This window comes from Oenanthe melanoleuca, chromosome 17 (assembly GCF_029582105.1).
Source record: "Oenanthe melanoleuca isolate GR-GAL-2019-014 chromosome 17, OMel1.0, whole genome shotgun sequence".
NCBI lineage: Eukaryota > Metazoa > Chordata > Aves > Passeriformes > Muscicapidae > Oenanthe > Oenanthe melanoleuca.
The window spans coordinates 9,687,343-9,706,587 of NC_079350.1; the positions used below are offsets into that span (position 1 = coordinate 9,687,343).

Genomic DNA, 19,245 nt, shown 5'->3' on the forward strand with positions numbered 1-19,245 from the left:
CCCTGCCCTGCCTGGAGGCAGCTGAGTACCTGGGCAGGGCTGAGAGCCATCTGGGAAGTGCAGAGGAGGGCTCAGTGAGGTGTGAATCGCATCTCCAGGGTGGAGCAGGATCGCGGGAGGAGCAGAGAGTCAGCAGCACGCTGCACTCCCACACTCCTGAGCCATCCTGCCCACTGGGCTGCAGGCACAGTGTCAACTCACACAAGAACCAGGGCAGTGTTTGAGCTGCAGGACACTGTTGGCTTTAGCGTTCCTCCTGGATCCACAGGAGAACCAAGCCAGAGCTAGTTCAGACCCCTTGTCCCTCACTTAAGTTGAAAGCAGCTTTGCTTTACCACCTGCAGCTGTGCTAGGAACAGAGCTGCCTTAAACTGACCTGGGCTTTTCCACAGGGAAAGATGCTCACCGAGACCTTTTTAGCTAGAAATGCTGTACTGAAAACTCACCCCTTAAATCTAGCAGTCTCCAGCAGCCCCACATTCCCCCTCATTCTACCCTAGTCTCAGCACCTTATCCTGAATTATTTAATTAAGGGAAAAGCCTCAACACATAGAACTGCATGGTCCTTGTGTCATGTCCCAGGCAGATGCACTGCAGACACATCCTGCTCCCAACAAGTCTCACAGGCAGCAGATCTCAAATTAGCTTGGAACAGACAAGGAGGTGCAAAATATTTCTTTGTGGCCCCATAGCCAACATCTAACAAACTACTGAGTAGCTCTTATTTTTTTTTTTTTTTTGCATTATTTTTCCAAAAGTATTTAGGCACCCAGGGCAGCAGGGAACAGCTACAATTAGATATGTTCTAACATTTAATCCTGTGTTTTTCAACAGAACAGCCTTCCCTTGCTGCTACTACAGACACCAAGCCAAGTGCAAGATATGCAGAGCATTTTGAGTTCACAGACCAGTGTCACTTGAACATTCATCATCTATAATAGACAAACCAGTAACCATCACATATAATCAAAGATACCAGCTTGTTCCTTTGTATCATGCCCCACACCAGGGGCATTCCACACTCATTCCATAAAGCCCAAAGAGTCCAGATCTCTTCTCACCACATCTCTTTTAATCCCAAAGTACAAATCACATTAGCAGCACTGCTCCATCTGTTCCAGAGTGCAATTTTGACCCTGAGTTTACAGTAGTAGAAAACTTGAATGGAAGATTCTAGCAGATTCCTTTGCATATTGGCTGCATTAAACAATTACAATAGAACTATAAAAATGCTAGAAAAAAACAAAAATAACCCACATTCCTTGTTCAAGTTCTGCAGAAGAAAGGAGTGAAACTGCCCTCCTGTGCTTTGATTAGAGGAGCAGAGTGTGGCGTAGAGGAAGCAGCCAAGAGAGATCAATCAGATCTGGAATAAAGCAACAAAAGGAGCTGGCAAAGTGGAGCACAACCAGCAATTCCCAGAGACTGGATGCCAGAGTTGGGAATGACAGACCAAGGCTATGGCCAATGTTTGGGAATCTTCAAGAAGCTCAATACAGTCTGGACATTTCTCAACTGATTGGTGCAAAAATAACACCTAAAGCTAAAGGCATTCATAACTGTTCCCATCCCTCCCTCGGGGTGTTCAGTGATCTCCACAAGCATGTAACTGGCACATGAATTCCATGATGTTTCAGTGAAACCAGGGCTGGAAACATGCCGAGGACAACCCATGGTTTTCCAAACTGATACCCAATGTGTCAAATCACAGCCATGCTGTGAACCCACCTAACTGCCCAGTGCTCCAACTCCAGAGCCATCCTCCACCGGGGAGAAGGGTTGCAAAAGCTGTCCAGACCCTGCACAGTGCCTGGACTCAGACAAGCACTGAGAAAAATCAACATCCACCCCGGGATTACAGATATCCTTCCCACACGTGCCTAACCAGCAGCTGATCTTGAACAAGGAATATGCAAGGCCACAGGCAGAATCAATCATACGCCTTGAGAGCAGTAGTTGGGTCCCAAAATCCAGTGCAAATATTCTCCGAGGATGGCCGAGGGCACCTGGTCCGCCCGTGGCAGGAGGATGCGGGGCCGGTGCGGTTCCCGTGCGGCTGCACCGCCCCGTCCTGCCCAGCAGCCGCTGCTGCAGCGCCGCCGAGCAGCCTCAGAAATAGAGCGCGGGCTCGCTGCTGAAATCCGAGAGCCCGCCCTTCTCCGCCGGGGTGAGCTGCGGGAGAGCACAGGCACACCGCGGGGTCAGAGCCGGGCCGGGGAGCCCCTCACCCTGGGGGCTGCCTTGGCACCCTGCCCCGATAACTGTGTGCCCTGGAGTTCAGAAAGTCCTGCAATGGTTTGGGTTGGAAGGGATCTTAAAACCCACCCTGCTCCAACCTCCCACCAAGGGGCAGGGACACTCCACTAGCTCAAATTGCCCCAAGCCCCATCCAACCTGGCCTTGGACACTGCAGTGGATCCAGGGGCAGCCACCCTGTGCCAAGGCTTCATCACCATCCCAGGGAACAATTTATTCCCAATATCTAATCTAAATCTCTTCTCTTTTAGTTTAAAACTGTTCTCCCTTGTCCTATCACCTGTCCACGTTAAAAAAAAAGCCACAAAAACCCTCCCTGTTTTTTATAAGCACTCTTTAGGCCCTGGCAGGGGCTCTGAGCTCTCCCTGGAGCCTTCTCTTCTCCAGGTGAGCACCCCTAGCTCTCCCAGCCTGGCTCCAGAGCAGAGTGGCTCCAGCTCTTGGAGCATCTCTGTGGTCTCATTTGGACTTGTTCCAACTGATCCATGTCTTTCCTGTGCTGAGCAGAGTGTGCCAGCTGCCGTCACCCAGCTAGGGAGGGGCAGCTGTGGCAGGGCAGTGGGATGGTGTGTTGGTCCCTTTGGGAGCAGTGACACAGCTCCCTGGGCAGGAACACAAACAGGTGTGCAGGGAAAGGCACATCCTGTACCATCCATTGCCTGGAACAACCCCCACCCCACAAGAGAGCACAAGAGATGCTTATTTATAGCCTCACCATGACTTGGTTCCCATGGGAATCAGCTTCCTTTGCTGCAGGTCCCTCTGCAGCAGGACCCTCATACTTCTGCTCCTGCCACTCGCTGAACTTCACGGAGTGCTTTGGGGTGTAGCTGGATAAATCTGCTGGAAGGAGAAAGATGAGGTAAATATTCCTCACCACCCCAAAAAGAAGTGGGACCAGGATCCCTGCAGGGACAGGCTGGAAGCTGCTGCCCATCTGCAGCTCCTTGTTCACTCCACTAGCATTTCCACCCATATGGAACTCTTAAGAGTCTGTGGGAAACGTGGGCAGTGTCAGACACCACCAGAAACCCCATGGTGCCAACACAGAGCCTCACTCACCTGAGTTAGGTGTACTGGGATGCAAAGTGCTGTTTGGGCGTGGAATGTAATAGGAATGAGATTTTTCCTCCTCTGTTTCAGAAGCATGTCCTTCATCTTCCTCATCTTCTTCTGCCAGAGAGCTCTCTGAGGGGTACTCAAACATGGTCTGCAAGCTTGTCTCATTGAAAGAGATCTTCATCTGGGCAACAGCAAAGGAGAATTATCAGGGAGAAGCACAAGAACCCACTGATCCCCACGCTGGCTCTGGCACGGGCCACTGCACACACCTGGTTTACAGCAGCCACTGCAGATCCCCCAGTCCCTCCCCAAGTGCCTTGGCGGATCTCTTGCCACGCTGAGGGAAACCCCAAAGGCAGAGCCAAATGGATGGGATGGAGGCAGGAGCCCAGGGGTCTGGAGTACCTCTGTGCACCTCACACTGACGCCCAGCACACAGGGGAGCTGCCACCATGTCTCTCATGGGAGACACAAGCAGCAAAGCACCCACGTGTGGGAAAGGTGACATTGTTAATTCCTGGCAACTCCTTTATGTATCCAAGCTCCAGAAAACAGAAACATCCATGATCAGGATTCCAGCCTTGGGAGGACACTTTGGCAAAGAGCTATTTAAGCTGCATTAAACAGGACTTAAAACCAGAAATGAGAAAGAGGCAGCTAAAGGAGAGATGGTAACAGCTGGTAGCAGACAGGGGAAATACTGGACAAGGGGGAGGCCTTAAAGGTTCTGGTTTGAAACCAGTTTTATCTAGTATTGTCACTAATGACCTTTCCACCGTATCTAGGAGACTAGGAAATGAAAGTGACTTCAACACAAGAGTTCATCGAGGGCCAACCAGAATTTTATGGTCATGAAGAAAACCGGAGAGCAAAACCACTAAAAACAGAATAATGTTTAAAAGCAACCCTTGCACTAAGAGAAGTTCACCACCTGTGAATAACTGAGGAAGAAAATCTGGGATTGGTTATAGGACTGTAATCATCATTAGGAAGCTGCTTAAATAAAGCAGGAATGAAGCAAGGCATTTCTGCTGGCAATAGGGACTGCCTGGCTCTGTCCTCCCTGTAACACCAAGCAGGTGATGGAAGTAACTCCAGATGTGCTTGTCCAAGAAAAGAAAAGCTGAGGGAAGGGTTTGCTCCCCTGCTGCCCTAATCATTATCTACCTCTGTGCTCCAGGGATCTGCTTACAGGTCACCTCAGCAGGTGCACAGGAGATTCACTGCCAAAAACTTCACACCAGCAAAAGTGAAGGTGGAGAAAAAGCGTAACAGCTCTTTGTAAGTACTCCAGAAAATAACCACCAAGGAGCAGAGAACTGCTGATGCCAGCACACGTCAGACAAACAAGGAGGACAAGCTTGCCAGGAGTATGTTCATGCCAGAAGTAGGGAAGTATTTAGCCAACAGAGATCAAGGTTCAGGAGCAGCTGTCTAAAAGGGTGTTGTGATCCCTTTACTTCTAAATACAATTAAAATTCAGCTAATGGGGTTATGAACAGCATGGAAAGGATGTGGCAGCTTGTGACAGGAGCCCGATGGTTGTGATCTCTCCAGGTGCTGTGTAATGACTGGCCAGGGGCAGGTACAGCACATTTATCCCATATTTCTGTCACACAGAAAATCCCCAGAGGCTGGGATGTGGCACCTGGCCCCAAGCAGCCCTCAAGCACCATTCCCTGTCACAGCAGCAGTCAGAGCACTGGAGTGACACTGCTAGGGGCTGCCAAAGTCACTCCTGGATGTCCCCAAGGGCCAGAGCTGCCAGCAGGTCACAGTGCCACCTGTGACACTGCACAGGGGCCCTGGAGCTCTGCAGGGAGCAGAGCAGGACAGGGAGCATTTCACTGCTGTTTTTTAGCAAAGCAGTGGGGGGAGCTCAGTTCAAATCTGGGTAACAGGGAGCAGCTGCAGCTCCTCCACACTGCAAACCCACAGCTGGAGCTCTGTGCTACTCTGCCCCGGGGCAGGATGGACCTTGGGCACAAGCTGGCTCCCTTCCCTGCTCCCAGAAACTGCATGGAGGGAGCCAGCTGCCTTTCCCCATTCCCTGCCCCAGCCCCAGCCACTCTGAGTCTCCCCAAATGACACACGAGGACAAGAGTGATTCTATTTCAGAGAAAAGGAATTGGAATTAAATGGTCCTGAAGCTGAGAGCATCCCACTTGCTGCTCCCTGAATTTCCCATCCCTGCTGCTGACCTAGATGCTCCCTGATCCGAGCCAGGCTGTCACTGCTCACAATGTGGTGTCTGTCCTGTGGGGATGAGCACAAAGGCCACGAGGGTGGACGTGCCCAGGGCTCCTGGAAGCCCAGGAGCTATCCCAGAACCAGAAACTGCACACAGGCCACTTACCAGTGCCAATGGCACTGAAGGGCAAGAAGTACTTGGCTAAACGTGGAAAACAAAGCAGACAGGAGAAATATGCCTTGGGGGTTAGAATTTAAGTTTGGGAGATGGAACTAAATGTTCCTGGTTTTCTGTTATCTGGAGGAAATCTCTAAGAAAAATTACTTAGAGTCCAGTTTGGACCAAAGGTGCATGCAGTGCTAGAGGAGAAAACAGCCTCATCAGGGAGCAAAACCAAGGAGCAGAAATGGCCTGGAGACACCCACATCCCACACAGAGCCCAGAGACAACACTAAGAGTCCCAAACTCAACAGCTCCCACTCTCCAGAGCCAATTCAGGCAGGAGGCAATGCTGGAGCCCTTCACACACAGTCAGGCCCTGGCACCCAGGGCACAGCTGGGGCCAGGATCCCCTGCAGGGCTCCCACAGGCAGTGGTGTGTGGCACAGGAGCACGTGGCACCAGCTCCCCCAGACCACACTGAGCTGCCCTGTGGCAGATCCCAGCTCCTGCTCCCAGCAGAGCCCCACAGCTGCTGCAATAAAGCCCAGGGCACACCCAGGCAGAGCAAACACAAGGCACAACCAGGCACTGGCACAGGATGGACCCTGGGGCACTCAGTCAGCCCTGCCTGTGGGGAGAGAGCCCCAAACCCCAAAACCTGCTGTGGCAGCACCAGAGCTCCCCTCTCTAAGCACAACAGGCTTTCAGGGAAGCACAAAGCAGCTCTGCTTGACCAACAGAATAGGGAAGGCAAAGCATTCAGGCAAAACCAGGAGACACAGGGGCAGAGCAATGCTCTGGGTGGCCACAGAGCACAGCTGAGTGCTGTGTGAAGGAGCACAGGCAGCTTCAGTCCCAGCAACCAGCTCCGAAGGAAAACCAAGAGCCCAGTCATGGCACAGACAACAGGTTTGCACAGCCAGCAGCTCCTTGCCAGACCACAGAGACTTTTATGGGAACACAAAAGGCAAGGGGGGACAATTCTTTAGAAGAAAAGTGTGTCCCAGCAGAGCCAAGCTGGCTGGAGCCCAGCCTGTCTCAGCACTGCTTCCCCTGGTTCTGCCCCAGCAGCAGCTGCCAGTTGTGGCAAGGGAGAATTTTGCACCCTTCAGCTGTGGATGTTTGCAGGGATTTGTCACTCTTTGCTCAGCTGGAGGCTTCACCCACAGCTGTGTCACAAACCCAGGGTCCAACTCAAACCCATATATACATATACATATATAAATATATATAAATACTCTGCCCAGCAATCAGACACACTGGAAAGAGTAAAGCAGGCTTTTCAAGAAATATTGTGCTGCTCAACCGATAGGTTCTTGTTGCCATAGCAAAAATCATTTATTTATTTGCTAGGATTTGAACAGTAATGAGTAATAGAATATCCAGGAAAAAGAAGCCAGGGCAAATATTGCCTAACAAATCATAAATCTGAGTAATCATGCAGATCTCATTTAGAAAAGGGAAGTCAACCTTGTGTCAGGCTGTCAGGACTCAGGCTGCACCCAGACCAGCAACCAAACAGCCCCCATATACAGAGATTTATAAAACAAAAAATAACTGATTTATAGAACACAACCTACAACATGAGCAATGACAAGTCAGCAGCCACCTCACTCCAAAAAGGAGATGAGAAAGTCTGCAAGGCAGTATGAATGACAGAGCAAAGACCTCTCTGGATGTCTCCAGGGGTTAATCTGCATCCTCAGCTCCAGAAGGAACCTCCTTACTGTGGCTTCTCTCTTCTCCACCCATTATTACATTTGCTGCTTGCTTGATGAGCCAAAGCCAAATTGATAACATAGGCTGTTTACACCTTTTAAACTGAAACCTCTTTGGCAATCCAAATCCTCACCTTGTAACAGTCAGGAAAAAGTAATTTTCTGGGCATTAAAAGAATGAAATCATCCTATAATTATATTCCAGCAGGGAGAGTCCAAGTCAGCATTTGATCCCCATCACAGCAGCCCAGAAGAGGGGGCTGAAGAGGAGTGAGCCCATCTCCCACACCCAGGGCTCCTGCCAGAGTTGCCATCCCTGCTCCGTCCTTGAGGAGCAGGATGGGATGGCAAGTGGTGAAGCACAAGCTGGGCTCCATCCCTGCCCTGCTGCCATCCCACAGCACCTCCAGCACGTTCCAACCCACCAAGTGCCTCACCAGATCCAAACAGCTGAGCAGCACCAGGGATCAAGACCTGTTCTCTTCATGTACTGATTTTCCTCTAGTCATTCTCTGTCCTCAGTAATTCCCAAGTGACAAACCCAGGGACTGCACTGACTCACCAGGAGCTGCCAGCTGCTGCTGGGTATAATTTAAAGCAGCTTTTCCCACCTGGTCTATTACAGGATCACAGCTGAGTTAGAAGGGTCCCCCCAGGATCACCCAGTGCAGCCCCTGTCCCTGCCCAGACCCCCCAGCAATCCCCCCTGTCCATCCCTGGTGTCCAAACGCTCCTGGAGCTCTGGCAGCCTCGGGGCCGTGCCCATTCCCTGGGGAGCCTGGGCAGTGCCAGCACCTCTGGGGGAAGAGCCTTGCCCTGAGCTCCAGCCTGAGCCTGGGCAGTGCCAGCACCTCTGGGGGAAGAGCCTTGCCCTGAGCTCCAGCCCCAGCCAGTCCCTGGGTCCCAGGGAGCAGAGATCAGTGCCTGCCCCTCCTCTTCCCCCCACAAGGAAGTTGCCTCCTCTCAGCAGCACAGGAGGCTTTGGCTGGTATCTGCAGGAAGGGTGGACAATCCAACACGAACACAAAGCAGGGGTCAACATCTCACAAAACGAGTGTTCTGAAGAACCTTGTGCTCCTGCACCACCTCACATCCAGGCTCACTTGCTGCTGCACTGCTTGGCTAAAGATTGGGTCAAGGAGAAGAAAGCACAAGACATCACACCTGATACCTGGAACTGCAGCCAGCTGGGAGTGTCAGCAAGCCTGTGCACACAGAGCATCCCAGGAGGATGCAAACAGCCCCCAAGCAGGGCAGAAAAGCTGCTCGAGCTCCAAACCCATTGGGTTAGTGGGTGGAGGTCAGCACCTGTACAAAGAGAAGGTTCTAACACAGAACAACCTCCCAGCTCCCTTCTATCCCAGTAGAAGCAGAGATTTGATGGTGGACAAAGATCCCCAAAGGATCTTTACCTGCTCTTCCCATCTGATCAGTCCCACAGAGCAGCATATTTAGTAAAAGGAGACAGAAAAGCAGTCCATAAACACCAAACCTCTGCAGAGACCTTCAGTTTTTTTCACAGCAGCCTGCAGTCAATGATCTAGACAGCTTCCTTGAAAATAAACTTTTAGATAAAAGATTTTTGGGAAAATGAGCCAGTTTTCTGGAGTTAGCAATGAGCTTGTCTATGTGTCTGTGCTTGTCCTGAAAACAGTCATGTGTCAGCCCAAATTGTTGAATAACTCCAGGCACAAACTATGTGGGCAGCCTGAAATAGTACCCTGAGGACTGCAGAAGCACTAGCACATCATCAAGGCATTTGCCTTGAAGATAAGCAGCTTTTGTGCCTCTAAAGCCCTTCCTTGACACAGAAAGAAAGGGTTTTCCCCTGACAAGGATCCCTAGGAACAGAGGGGACTTGAGGCTTGGTTCCTATATCGGATTAACCCTGTACTGCTATGGCTGAAGCATTCTAGATACGCCCAGAAAACTGCAGATGGCAGCTCAGAAATGTACCTTTCTGTCACTCTGTGCAAAAAGAAGAGTTTTGGGGAACTGGAGTTGGCTATGACACCACAGAATCACTTGATCATGATTTTCCAGGAAGTGTTTCCTGACTGACTTTTGCTCAGCCATTAGCTGCACCTCAGTGAGTTACTGAGTAGAGCTAAGAGCACTAAAGATTTACAGCAGGAGCACGTCAGGGAAGCCCTGTGTGGCTGGCAAAAGAGGCATTTCCTCCAGGATCACATCCCAGCTCCTAAGCCACAAGGCAAAACAAGAAAGTCTCCATTTACAAGGCAACCCACACAGCCAGCTCTGTGTAATCAATATGCTGAAGCACATGGCAGATAGGAGCAATGCATGGAGATTCGAAATATTAAACTCCTTGTGCAAGACACGGGCAAGTTTCAAATTCCTGATGAGAGGTGGCAGAGTAGGGACAGCCCCAAGAGCATGTGGGGTGGCTTGGTTAACTCTTCACTGTGCAGGACAAGGGGAGATCCCAGTGCTGACACAAGCACAGCTGGAGCCCCAGTGTGCCAGGGCACAGAGCAGCCATTCACCCTGGGAGCCCTTTATCCTTCCTCACATCTGCAGGCAGAGGAGCCAGAGCCTTCCACAGCTTAACAAGCAATTCAAAAGTTACTTACTTGGCCCCTAAGAACCAGACAAATGCCCCTACTAGTACAAAACAAATCTCATCTGAATACACAAAGGGAGCAGAATAAGCAAGGTACAATTAGTATCAAGAGTTGGTGTCCTCATAAAAACCACACAGAGCTCCCAACAGCAGAGGATTTCACAGTTAGCTCTCAGCAGCCCATTTGTAGCTACAACGAGGTGCAGTGCTGGGAAGTGCCACCCACAAACATTTCTGCGCAACCCAGACTGCCCAGAGCAGCTCACAGAAATACCTGGGTTTGGTGCTGGAATGGGACCCACGGAGCATCATTCCATGGGAAATAGACTGAGAGCAGAACTAATTCCCACCCTGTCAAGGAGCTCATTCAGGACTAAAAGGCTCCCATGATGTGAACAGTATCACCTGCACAACAGAGTTCATGTCTCTCTTGTGCCCTTTCCCTCTCTTCTAACATGCAAAAGGAACTTCCTTGATGAGAAGCAAGTGCAGCAGGTTCACCAGGAGCCTCAGGGATGTGCCCTCAGAGCTGCATTTTCACCAGCTGCAAGCGACACAATTTCCCTACACACACAAGTGTTTTGTCTGAGATCTTTCCTACATTCTTGCACTGCCCACAAAGCAGCAGCTCCATCCTGCCAAGTTCCCAAGATCATCCGAAGGGCACTTTTAGGAAAACATCAGCACCGAGTTCCTCCAGCCCAGATTTTCCCAGGATGTTTGTGAAGTTGCTCTCTGTGTGATACAGACACTTCATGTGACTCTTCCTACACAAACTGGCAAACAGGGATATCTTCCCAGCCCCACAGACTGCTGCAGTCACTGCAAGAGTCTGGGTTGTAAACAGATTTTAAATTCAGGTTTCACTTGGGAGGAGGGTGAGCTCAACCCCTGAGGTAAAGGAGATGTTGCTGCAGCAGCTCTTACACAGATTTCCTTTGCTGCCACTGCAACAAGAAACCAAATATTTTCATTTTCCCTGCTGTTGCCCACACATGACACAGACCAGCAGGACTCCTGCCCCAGCCACCCAGTGTCCTTCCTCTGCTCTTCTCAGAACACCATGACCGCATACTGGAAAAACCAGAGTGGGAAGGAAAACCCAAACCCGATGGAGGGAAATTATAAACCATCTGCAATCTGGTCCACAGATTAGGGAAACTGATTAGGAAAACGTTAACTGTAATCCTCGTGATTAGAGTTCAGAGCACAAAGTACTTCAAATCTCCTCTCGAGCTCTGGGGCAGGCTGAGCCTGGGCACGTCCTAACCAGCTTCAAAGCCAGGCTCGGCTCTTATTTGCATAAGAGTTTCTATTTTAGCCCTTCTGTCCCGTTCCCTGCAGTGCTGACAGCAGCAGGCAGGATATGGGGGCAAGAGAACCAGGGGAATTTGGGACCAGCTCACACTGTCCCTGCAGAATGAAAGAAGAATGGGACTGGTGAGGCCATGCAGAAAGCTTCCCACTACAGAGATGAGATAAATCTGACTCATCTGCTCTGCCAGGGTTTCATACAACAAAGTCTCAGCACTTCAAGGTGCTGGCATGCAGTGGGGAAACAAAAAACACCCACTGCCCCATTGACAGCCTCGGGGGCAGCTTGTGAAGTGGTTTAAAAGCTGTAACTGCACCAAATTCTGATTTCCAGTCTTCAGCCATCAACATCACAGAAAAAAAAAATCAGTGGAATTAGCAAAGGGGAGGAAAATGGCCCTGTCTGGGTGAAAGAGCTTGCTGCCATCTGACAGCTAATGGAGATCATCTCTGCAGGGGAGGGGCTGCACTTCATCATCCAAGACACTTATTTCCTGAGCATGACTTATCACTGCTGACCTCATCTCCTAAAAATGCAATACATCCATGTCAGATACTGCCATGGCCCCTCCTTAAAGGTGGCAGATGAATCTGCCCTAGCAGAGCACAGCCAGAGACAGAAAATAGAACAGGAACACGCAGTTCTCCTAGAGCTAAAGAACACAAATCTCTGCCCTGACCCCTCCAAAACACAGAGATGACATAATCAAAGGAATTTTTGCAGAGAGATTTTTTCTTCTTCTACCACCAGATTAGTTTAATTATGTTATGGTTAATTTACTTGTGTTATACACTGCAAAAAACCACTACAGGCAGCCACCAGTATTTAGACTCCACACTGTGCAGACTTGCTCCAAACAGGTCCAGGCAACAGCTGGAAATGTTGATCCGTGCCATAAGCCCACACCTGGTTCTCAAAGGAGACCATCTCCAGCAGAACTGAACAGATGGAAAACTACAGAACAAGGAGTTCAGCAGGTTAGACCAACAAAGCTGCTGCCCATGATTAAAATTGAGAGGTATTCAAAATAATTTTTTAACAGACTTTTAAGTGGGACTTTGGAAGCCACATTCAGGCATTACGCAGCTCAAAAAATTAGGACACGGACCATGCTAAAGTTTATGTAAGCTGGAAGTTTTTGAAGTTCAGCTTAACATCTCTGAAGACAATTTAGCACTGGTCTCCAACAGTTTGGACCCCACCAGCCTTGTTCCTGTAATCCCTGCTCACACTGGGCTGCGACTCGCCTGCCAGCACACGGCAAACTGCCAGCTGTGACAAGCACAAAACATTAAATCCATCAACTACTGATGTCTGGTGGCTCTCAGATGCTGTTATTCACAGGACTTTGGGTGGCCTGGCCAGAACTCATTCACCTTCCCTGCAGGATCTCCAGGAAGTACCAGATCCTGAGAGGAAAAGGCTCGGGATGCACTGCAGGAGTGACACACTGAAGGAGCAGGGTCAGGGCAGAGTCCAGCCTCCAACAAGAGGAGAGGCTGAATCCCAAAGCCAGTGACTGCTCATGGGAGCCCAGCTGGCTCTGCAGTGCTCTGTCCTTCCCCAGCTCTCGTTCCAACATGCCAACCACATGTTCTGCAGAAACCCAGATTTCTATCATGCTAACAACTTTATTGCATGTAATTCTGGCAGGTAACCAACCCACCACTGACTCTTGTCAGCTCAGATGAGCAAGATTTTATCCTCTGTGATCCCAAAGATCCACATCCTGCAGCAAAGCCTTCCCTTCCTCCTGGCACTGCTGAAATGCCTTTATTTCTCTGCAATAACAAAGAGGAGCCCTGAGCAGAGGTCACCAACAGTGTGCTGCATCCTCTGCCCCACTCCCAGTTTAGAATAAAGGTCAGTAGGTCTCCTTCCACCTCTGCACATGTATCCTGTCCTCTCTGAGAGCTCAGCCAGCTCCTCCAGCAGCTGCCCAGCAGCTCCTGGCACATCCCTTTGGAGCTGCAAACACACATCTCAGACTGAATCCTGCCCCCACTGCTTTATCTGAACTGCTGTTGGTACTGCCTGGAGAAGTCTCAAAACAGCCCCAGAGCAGATGAACAGCCCTGAAGGGCACCTGAACCCCTGCAGGAGCACAGGAGCTGCAGCTCATCCAGCCCCCAGGGTGAGCAGGGCTGGGGCTCTGCCCTCCACCTGCAGACCCTGGTGTGTCCCATCACACAGCCCCACACTGAGCTCCAGAGCCCCTGTCCCCACAGCAGCTCCACAACAGAGCTGGGAACACATTTTTATTTCCAATACATCATCTTCCCCTCCCTCACCAAGCTCCAGCTCCAACCCCCAAAGTAACAGCTGCTTCACATATCTGAAGGTCTGGAAGCTGCACTAAGCTGTTTATCCTGAAAGGCCTTGAAGCAGCAGCATCCCTCAGGCCACAGCAAAGTCACAAGTCCCACAGCCACTGTCAGCAGCCAGGAGCAGGGGCTGGAGCTCCCTCTGTGCTGGAACCCACTCCCAGCCTGTCCCAGCCACCCTCCCACACAGCCATGGAGGATGTGGGTCAGAGGACATGGACCATGTCAGCTGGCACCTCTACCACAGTCAGGCAATCACTGGCCAGACATGGGGATGGAAAAGAGAGGCTGGATTTCTACATTTGAAGAAAAACACCATTTGCATCTCAGAGAACAGTGGGGTCCAACTGGCAGGGCTGACACCCTCCTTCCAAATAAATTATTACCCCTGACTGCACAGACACCCATTGATCCACAGCACTTCCAGGCTGTGCTGACCTGCTGTTTATCTCCCAGATTCCTGCTGGGCATCAGCAAACAGTTAAACTTTTCCAAGTGCTTGAAGTTTCACTAAACACTATTTTCTTGAATATGGAGCATAATTAAAGACCTTTTAAAAGCAAGGTTTGGAAAGGAAGATGCTTAGCACAAGAAGGGCTTGTTCACCCCAAAAGACACAGGAAGCTGCTCACTAAAACCAGCATCAGGTTTTGACACCCCAAAAGAGAAAGGGGATTGGTTTTAACAACCAGCTGCAGCTCCCAGCTCACAAGAACAGTCTGTTTCTACCCAATTCAGGCCAAAATCAAGTTTCTGAAAACCCCGACACAACTACAAAACAGAACTCTTGTTTTTGGCTGGTTGCCTTGGAGACACAGAGTGATCTCTTGGGAAGAAACCAAGGAATGCATCTTAATACGAGCTCCTTCCTTTTCAGGCATCAACACTCAGCCTTATTACCCAGACTAAAAGCCACAAACATCCTCTAGGTCAAGAGTAAACAGAAATCTTTCCATTTGTCCACCATCAGCATCTTCTATATCCTGGCTACAAAGTCATACTCTGTGCTTGACTTTGAGCAAGAAGGGAACTGAAAGAAAAATGGGTGTTTCTCCCACACCACATTTAACTTCACCCAGAAACTTGTGTCTTGACTACTTTCCTTCATCTCAATCTTATTATAAAAGGGTCCCTATTTGTTTCAGCTTCCTGAGTTCTGCAAATATAACAGGCAGTTCCTCCTTTGCCTTTTAATTTCTCTCCTCAGAAACCAAATGTTTGCACAAGCTCTCCTGCAGGACGACCCCACACACAGTTCTTAGGGAACAGCTGTGTGTGCACCTTGCAGTATTTGGCACCTCAGCTGCACAGCAGGGCAGTCAAGGCTGTTAAGCTGATAAGAACAGGGGCAGAGAAGCTCCATGACCTGCCCAATGTCACACAAATCCACCACTGACACACAAAACACTAGTTAACCAAATATCACACAGAATTTTAGGCTGGGAAAGGTCCTCTGGAGGTCTCTAGCCCAAACTCCTGCCTTAAGCAGGACTGTCCTGCCAGGTGCTCAAAGCTTTCCCTTGGCCAGTTTCAGACAGCTCCAAGGTAGGACATGCCAAACTTCTCTGTGTTTGACCAACCAAAAACCAATTCAGTCACTGCACTGGACTTGTGATCATCTCCCTCCCTCCCTTTTGTACTTTTAAGGACACCACACCTTCCACTGTGCACCATTTAATTTGTTTTACTTGAGGCTTTGTTCTTTGTGCCCCAACAGCATCCCCTGCTCAGAAAACTCAGCTCCATCAGAAGTAGAGCTTCTCCAAATATGACAATACCACAAGATTCCTGCTGTGTCCTCTGCTCCATCCTAAGAGCACTCACAACTGTAACATGCTGTATTTACACCACACATATGATTTGGTTTTAATACAATTAACACCCCAAACAGAACCTGAACAGAGCCAAAACAGCTGCAATGAGTGCAAGCCAGCAGGTGTATAAGCAGCAGAGCAACTCCAGTCTGACCAAGCACTTCCCTGTAGGAAAACTTCAGGAGCACTGAGCAAGAATAAACACTCCTGCTCATTTGCTTGTTCTGGATCTCAAGGTGCTCCAGACTTGCTCCCTGCATTAGTCACCATCAAATTACCACAGGCTTCATGTGCTGAGGGAGGAATTTGACAGCGTTAAGCCAGGGAAGCAGCACTCCCTTCCTCCCTCCAAATGAGATGCATCCTGCTCAAATGTTTCCTCAAATGATAATGCTCAGTGCCTCAGGCACCCATGTGCATTCAGTACCTCAGTTATCTACTGGGATTTGGGTAACGGGAAATGCCCAACAATTCCCATTATGGAAAAACATGTCAGAGCCCAACAACTCTCCCCCACTCCTCTTATCACGTCCAGGCGCATTTCACCAAGACCTACAAAGATTAACTCTCAATTTAGGGCTCACAAGGACCTACACTACTCCCCAAGGCGTGAAAAAATCTGGCATTCGCTCACTCCAAAGGCATTTGGAGCAATCAGCATCTCTTGGATCTTCAGAGCTCTAGCTTCACATTCAGAACAAGCAGGTGGTGTAATCCTATCAATGGGAGTTAAGTTCTTGCTGATCTCTTTCTGCCTAATCGAGACCTAATTCTTGAGTCTCTATCAATAGATCACTAATGCAGGGACGTTGCCAATGCCACGCTGCCCAAGTGACCACGGGCAGCTCAGCATGTCCAACCCCTCAGACACAGCGAGCTCTCGAGGGCAAGCCCACAGCTGTCCAAACCACCACCTCCCCCTGATTTCCTAAATTCCTGAAATACTTTACTTTCCACTATCATATCTCCAAGAAAGAATGTGGTGGGAGAGGCCCTGCAGTTATCACAGGGCATATCCCACCCTCAGCTGCTTTGTGGGACAGAATCCAGTGCTCCCTGTCTGAGGGCAAACTTCCTTTAAGACAACAAGTCTTATCTCCCAGCTGTGATCCTCAGGCTCCCTTTAAAGTTCCAGGAGAAGTAAAAGCAAACAAGACACTGGGCTTGCAAAGATTTGCAAACTCTCCTAATACTGGACACCATGAGAAATATTAATCCCTGACTGCTTCCTCACCATTCTGAAACATCCTGCACATCAACATGGTGGAGTTCCACCTTCCCTCTCCTGTTTTCCACCAGCCCCAAGGCTTCACTTCTGAGTCCATTTTACCCCCTCTTCAGCCAGTTGTGAGGGCAGCCTCTGGCACTGCCCGTGTCCCCATGAGTGCCTCATGAGAAGCCAAACCCAAAGCAGCGCAGGGCCACAGCTGAGCACACAGGTGCCCGTTACCTTCTTGCGGCGTGAGCCCGTCTTGCTCATGCAGGACCTCTCCAGAGACAGGTACCCCCCGATCACTTCAATCTCGTTCACTGTGGGGTAGCGCTTTTTGTGGGATGTCCCCACTTGGGGCCCATCAGCGTTCTCCACGGCTTTGCCTCTTCCTTTGCTCTCCTCCTCCTCCTCCTCTTCCTCCCGCTGTGGCCTTCCGCTGGCATCGGCCTGCAGCCCTGGGGCCACGGGCTTCCTTTTGGGCACGACAGTGAAGGTGCTGCCTCCCCTCTGCTGGGGGGCAGAGTGCGGTCTGTAGAGGGGCACGGACGAAAACTCCATCTCCAGGTCCGGGCCAGCTCCTGCGTGCTGATCCGCCAAGCTCCCGGTCCTCGCAGCCGGGCCAGCCCTGGGAAGCAGCTCCCCGCTCTCCGGCTCCACAATGTCATCGATGTAAGTCACAGGTACCAAGGGTTCCAGAGGCGCCGCTGGGGAAGTGATGGGCTCTTCCTGCTCCGGGGCGGGAGCCCTCGGGGGCTCCTTGGGCGCCTTCTCCTCCGCGGGCGGCGGCGGCGGGCCTGGCCTGGCAATCTGGGCCGGGCTGCCCTCCCGGCGGGGCACGAAGACGAAGGAATTGCGCGAATTGAGGCGCAGCTTGGCCAGAGCCTGTGCCTGCAGGTCGTGGGCCGGGATGGCCGCCAAGTCGGGCTTGGGGGCCGGGTGGATTTCGAAGGAGCCCCCGGCCCGGGGGGCAGAGGCGGAGAGCGGCCGAACGGCGCCGGTGGCACTGGGGGCCGGACTGGCACTGGGCAGGGGCGACACGGCCGCTTCGGCCTCCTCCGGCTTTGGCCTCCTGGCGTTGGCTCTGGCATGGGAAGGGCTGGGGGATGGCACTGGCGGCCCCTTGGGCGTTGCGGGGCGGCCGGCGGGGACAGCACCGGGCTCGGGGACGCGGGCGCTGGGGGGCTGCCCCCGGGGCGTGACCGTGAAGGAGTTGGAGCTGATCTTGTGGACAAAGCAGTTGGCCTGAGGGGCCGCAGCCTTGGGGGCAGCCGGGGCCGCCTGGGGGGCTGCAGCCCGGGGGGGAGCCGGGGTGGGCTGGGGGGTGACAGCCCGGGGAGGTGCCGCGGGCTGGGGGGTGACAGCCCGAGGGGAAACCGTGGGCGGGGGAGTGGCAGCCCGCGGGGAGGCCGCGGGCGGAGGGGTGACAGCCCGGGGGGAAGCCGGCTGCAGGACCGTGGGCTGCGGGGCCACCGGCACCGCTGGGGGGGTGGCAGCTCGGGGGGGAGCCGGCAGCGGCGGAGGAGTGGTCGGGACCGCGGGCGGAGATGCCGGTCCCGGCTTTGGCGCCGGAGCCCGGGGGAAGCCGGGTCCCTTCTGGAGGGGCGCGGGGGCGCGGGGGGAGCCGGGCCCCGCGGGCGGAGGGGGCGGCGCGGCCCGGGAAGCGCCCGGTCCCACCTGCGGCGGAGCCGCGACCCCGCCGGTCCCGGTCAGCGCGTCCCCAACGCGGCGACGGCGGCCCCGCGGCCGCTGCCCGAACTTCTCCAGGAGGCGGCTGACGGTGCCCGGCTCGGCCGCCTCGGGCGGCTCCGGCGGCTCGGCCGTCTCGTAGATGACGACCTGGTCGGCGCGGATCTCGGCGAGCGCGGCGCCGCGCCGGGCCAGCAGCTCCCGCAGCGGGTCGGCGCCGGCCGGGTCCCGGCGGCGGGCGGGCGGCGCGTCCCCCGCCGAGAAGCAGGCGGCGGGGTCGGCGCGGGACTCGATGATGAGGATGTTGTCGGCGCGGATGGTGCGGATGCCGGGCACGGCGCTGTACAGCTCCAGCAGCTGCTGCAGGGGCCGCGCCGCGCCGCCGGGCCCGGGCCGCCCCTGCCGCAGCCGGCGCCGCTCGCTCTCCAGCCGCATGAAGGGGTTCTCGCGGAGCGGGCCCAGGCTCTCCGCCACCACCAGCCGCTCCCCGGCCGGGGGCTCGGGCTCGCCGCCCGCCCCGGCCAGCTTGGCCCGCTTGCGCTCCAGGATCTCCCGCTGCCAGGCGGGCGCTGCCCGCGGCCCGGCGCCGAGCGGCGGCTCCGCGCTGCTCATGGCGGCGGCGCTGGGGCTCTGCGGGCCGGGCCCCGCCGCACCGGGGCGGCCCCGCGGCCCCGCCCCCGGGCCGGGCCGGGCCGTCCTGCGGGGCCGGGGCGGGGCCGGGGGAGCGCCGGGGCCGCCCCGCTCCCGGCCGGGGTCAGCGCTCCGCCCCTGCCCGGGGAAGGGCCCGGGGCCGCCGCACAGCCCGGGGGAAGGGGCTGTGAGCGGGGGTGGTGCCGCATCCCCGGGCTGGGAGCTCCCTCTCTCACACACAGGAGACCCTGGTCCGGGACACGAGCCGTGGTGACCCACACAGAATCCCA

At 53.2% G+C, this 19,245-nt stretch overlaps 1 protein-coding gene across 2 annotated transcripts; it reads right to left on the reverse strand.

Annotated features, from left to right (window-relative positions):
- Positions 1 to 721: 721 nt before the first annotated feature.
- On the reverse strand, positions 722 to 18,989 carry TPRN (taperin). Of its 2 annotated transcripts, none has more exons than XM_056505333.1 (4): positions 16,877 to 18,989; positions 3,319 to 3,499; positions 2,972 to 3,096; positions 722 to 2,172 (listed from the first exon to the last, which is right to left on the reverse strand). In XM_056505333.1, the coding sequence occupies exons 1-4, from the start codon at positions 18,935 to 18,937 to the stop codon at positions 2,110 to 2,112; spliced, it is 2,430 nt and encodes an 809-aa protein (XP_056361308.1). In that variant the 5' UTR covers positions 18,938 to 18,989; the 3' UTR covers positions 722 to 2,109. The 2 variants fall into 2 exon arrangements, with proteins under 2 accessions (XP_056361308.1, XP_056361307.1); XM_056505332.1 differs by having other exon boundaries at positions 2,972 to 3,099.
- Positions 18,990 to 19,245: the final 256 nt, after the last annotated feature.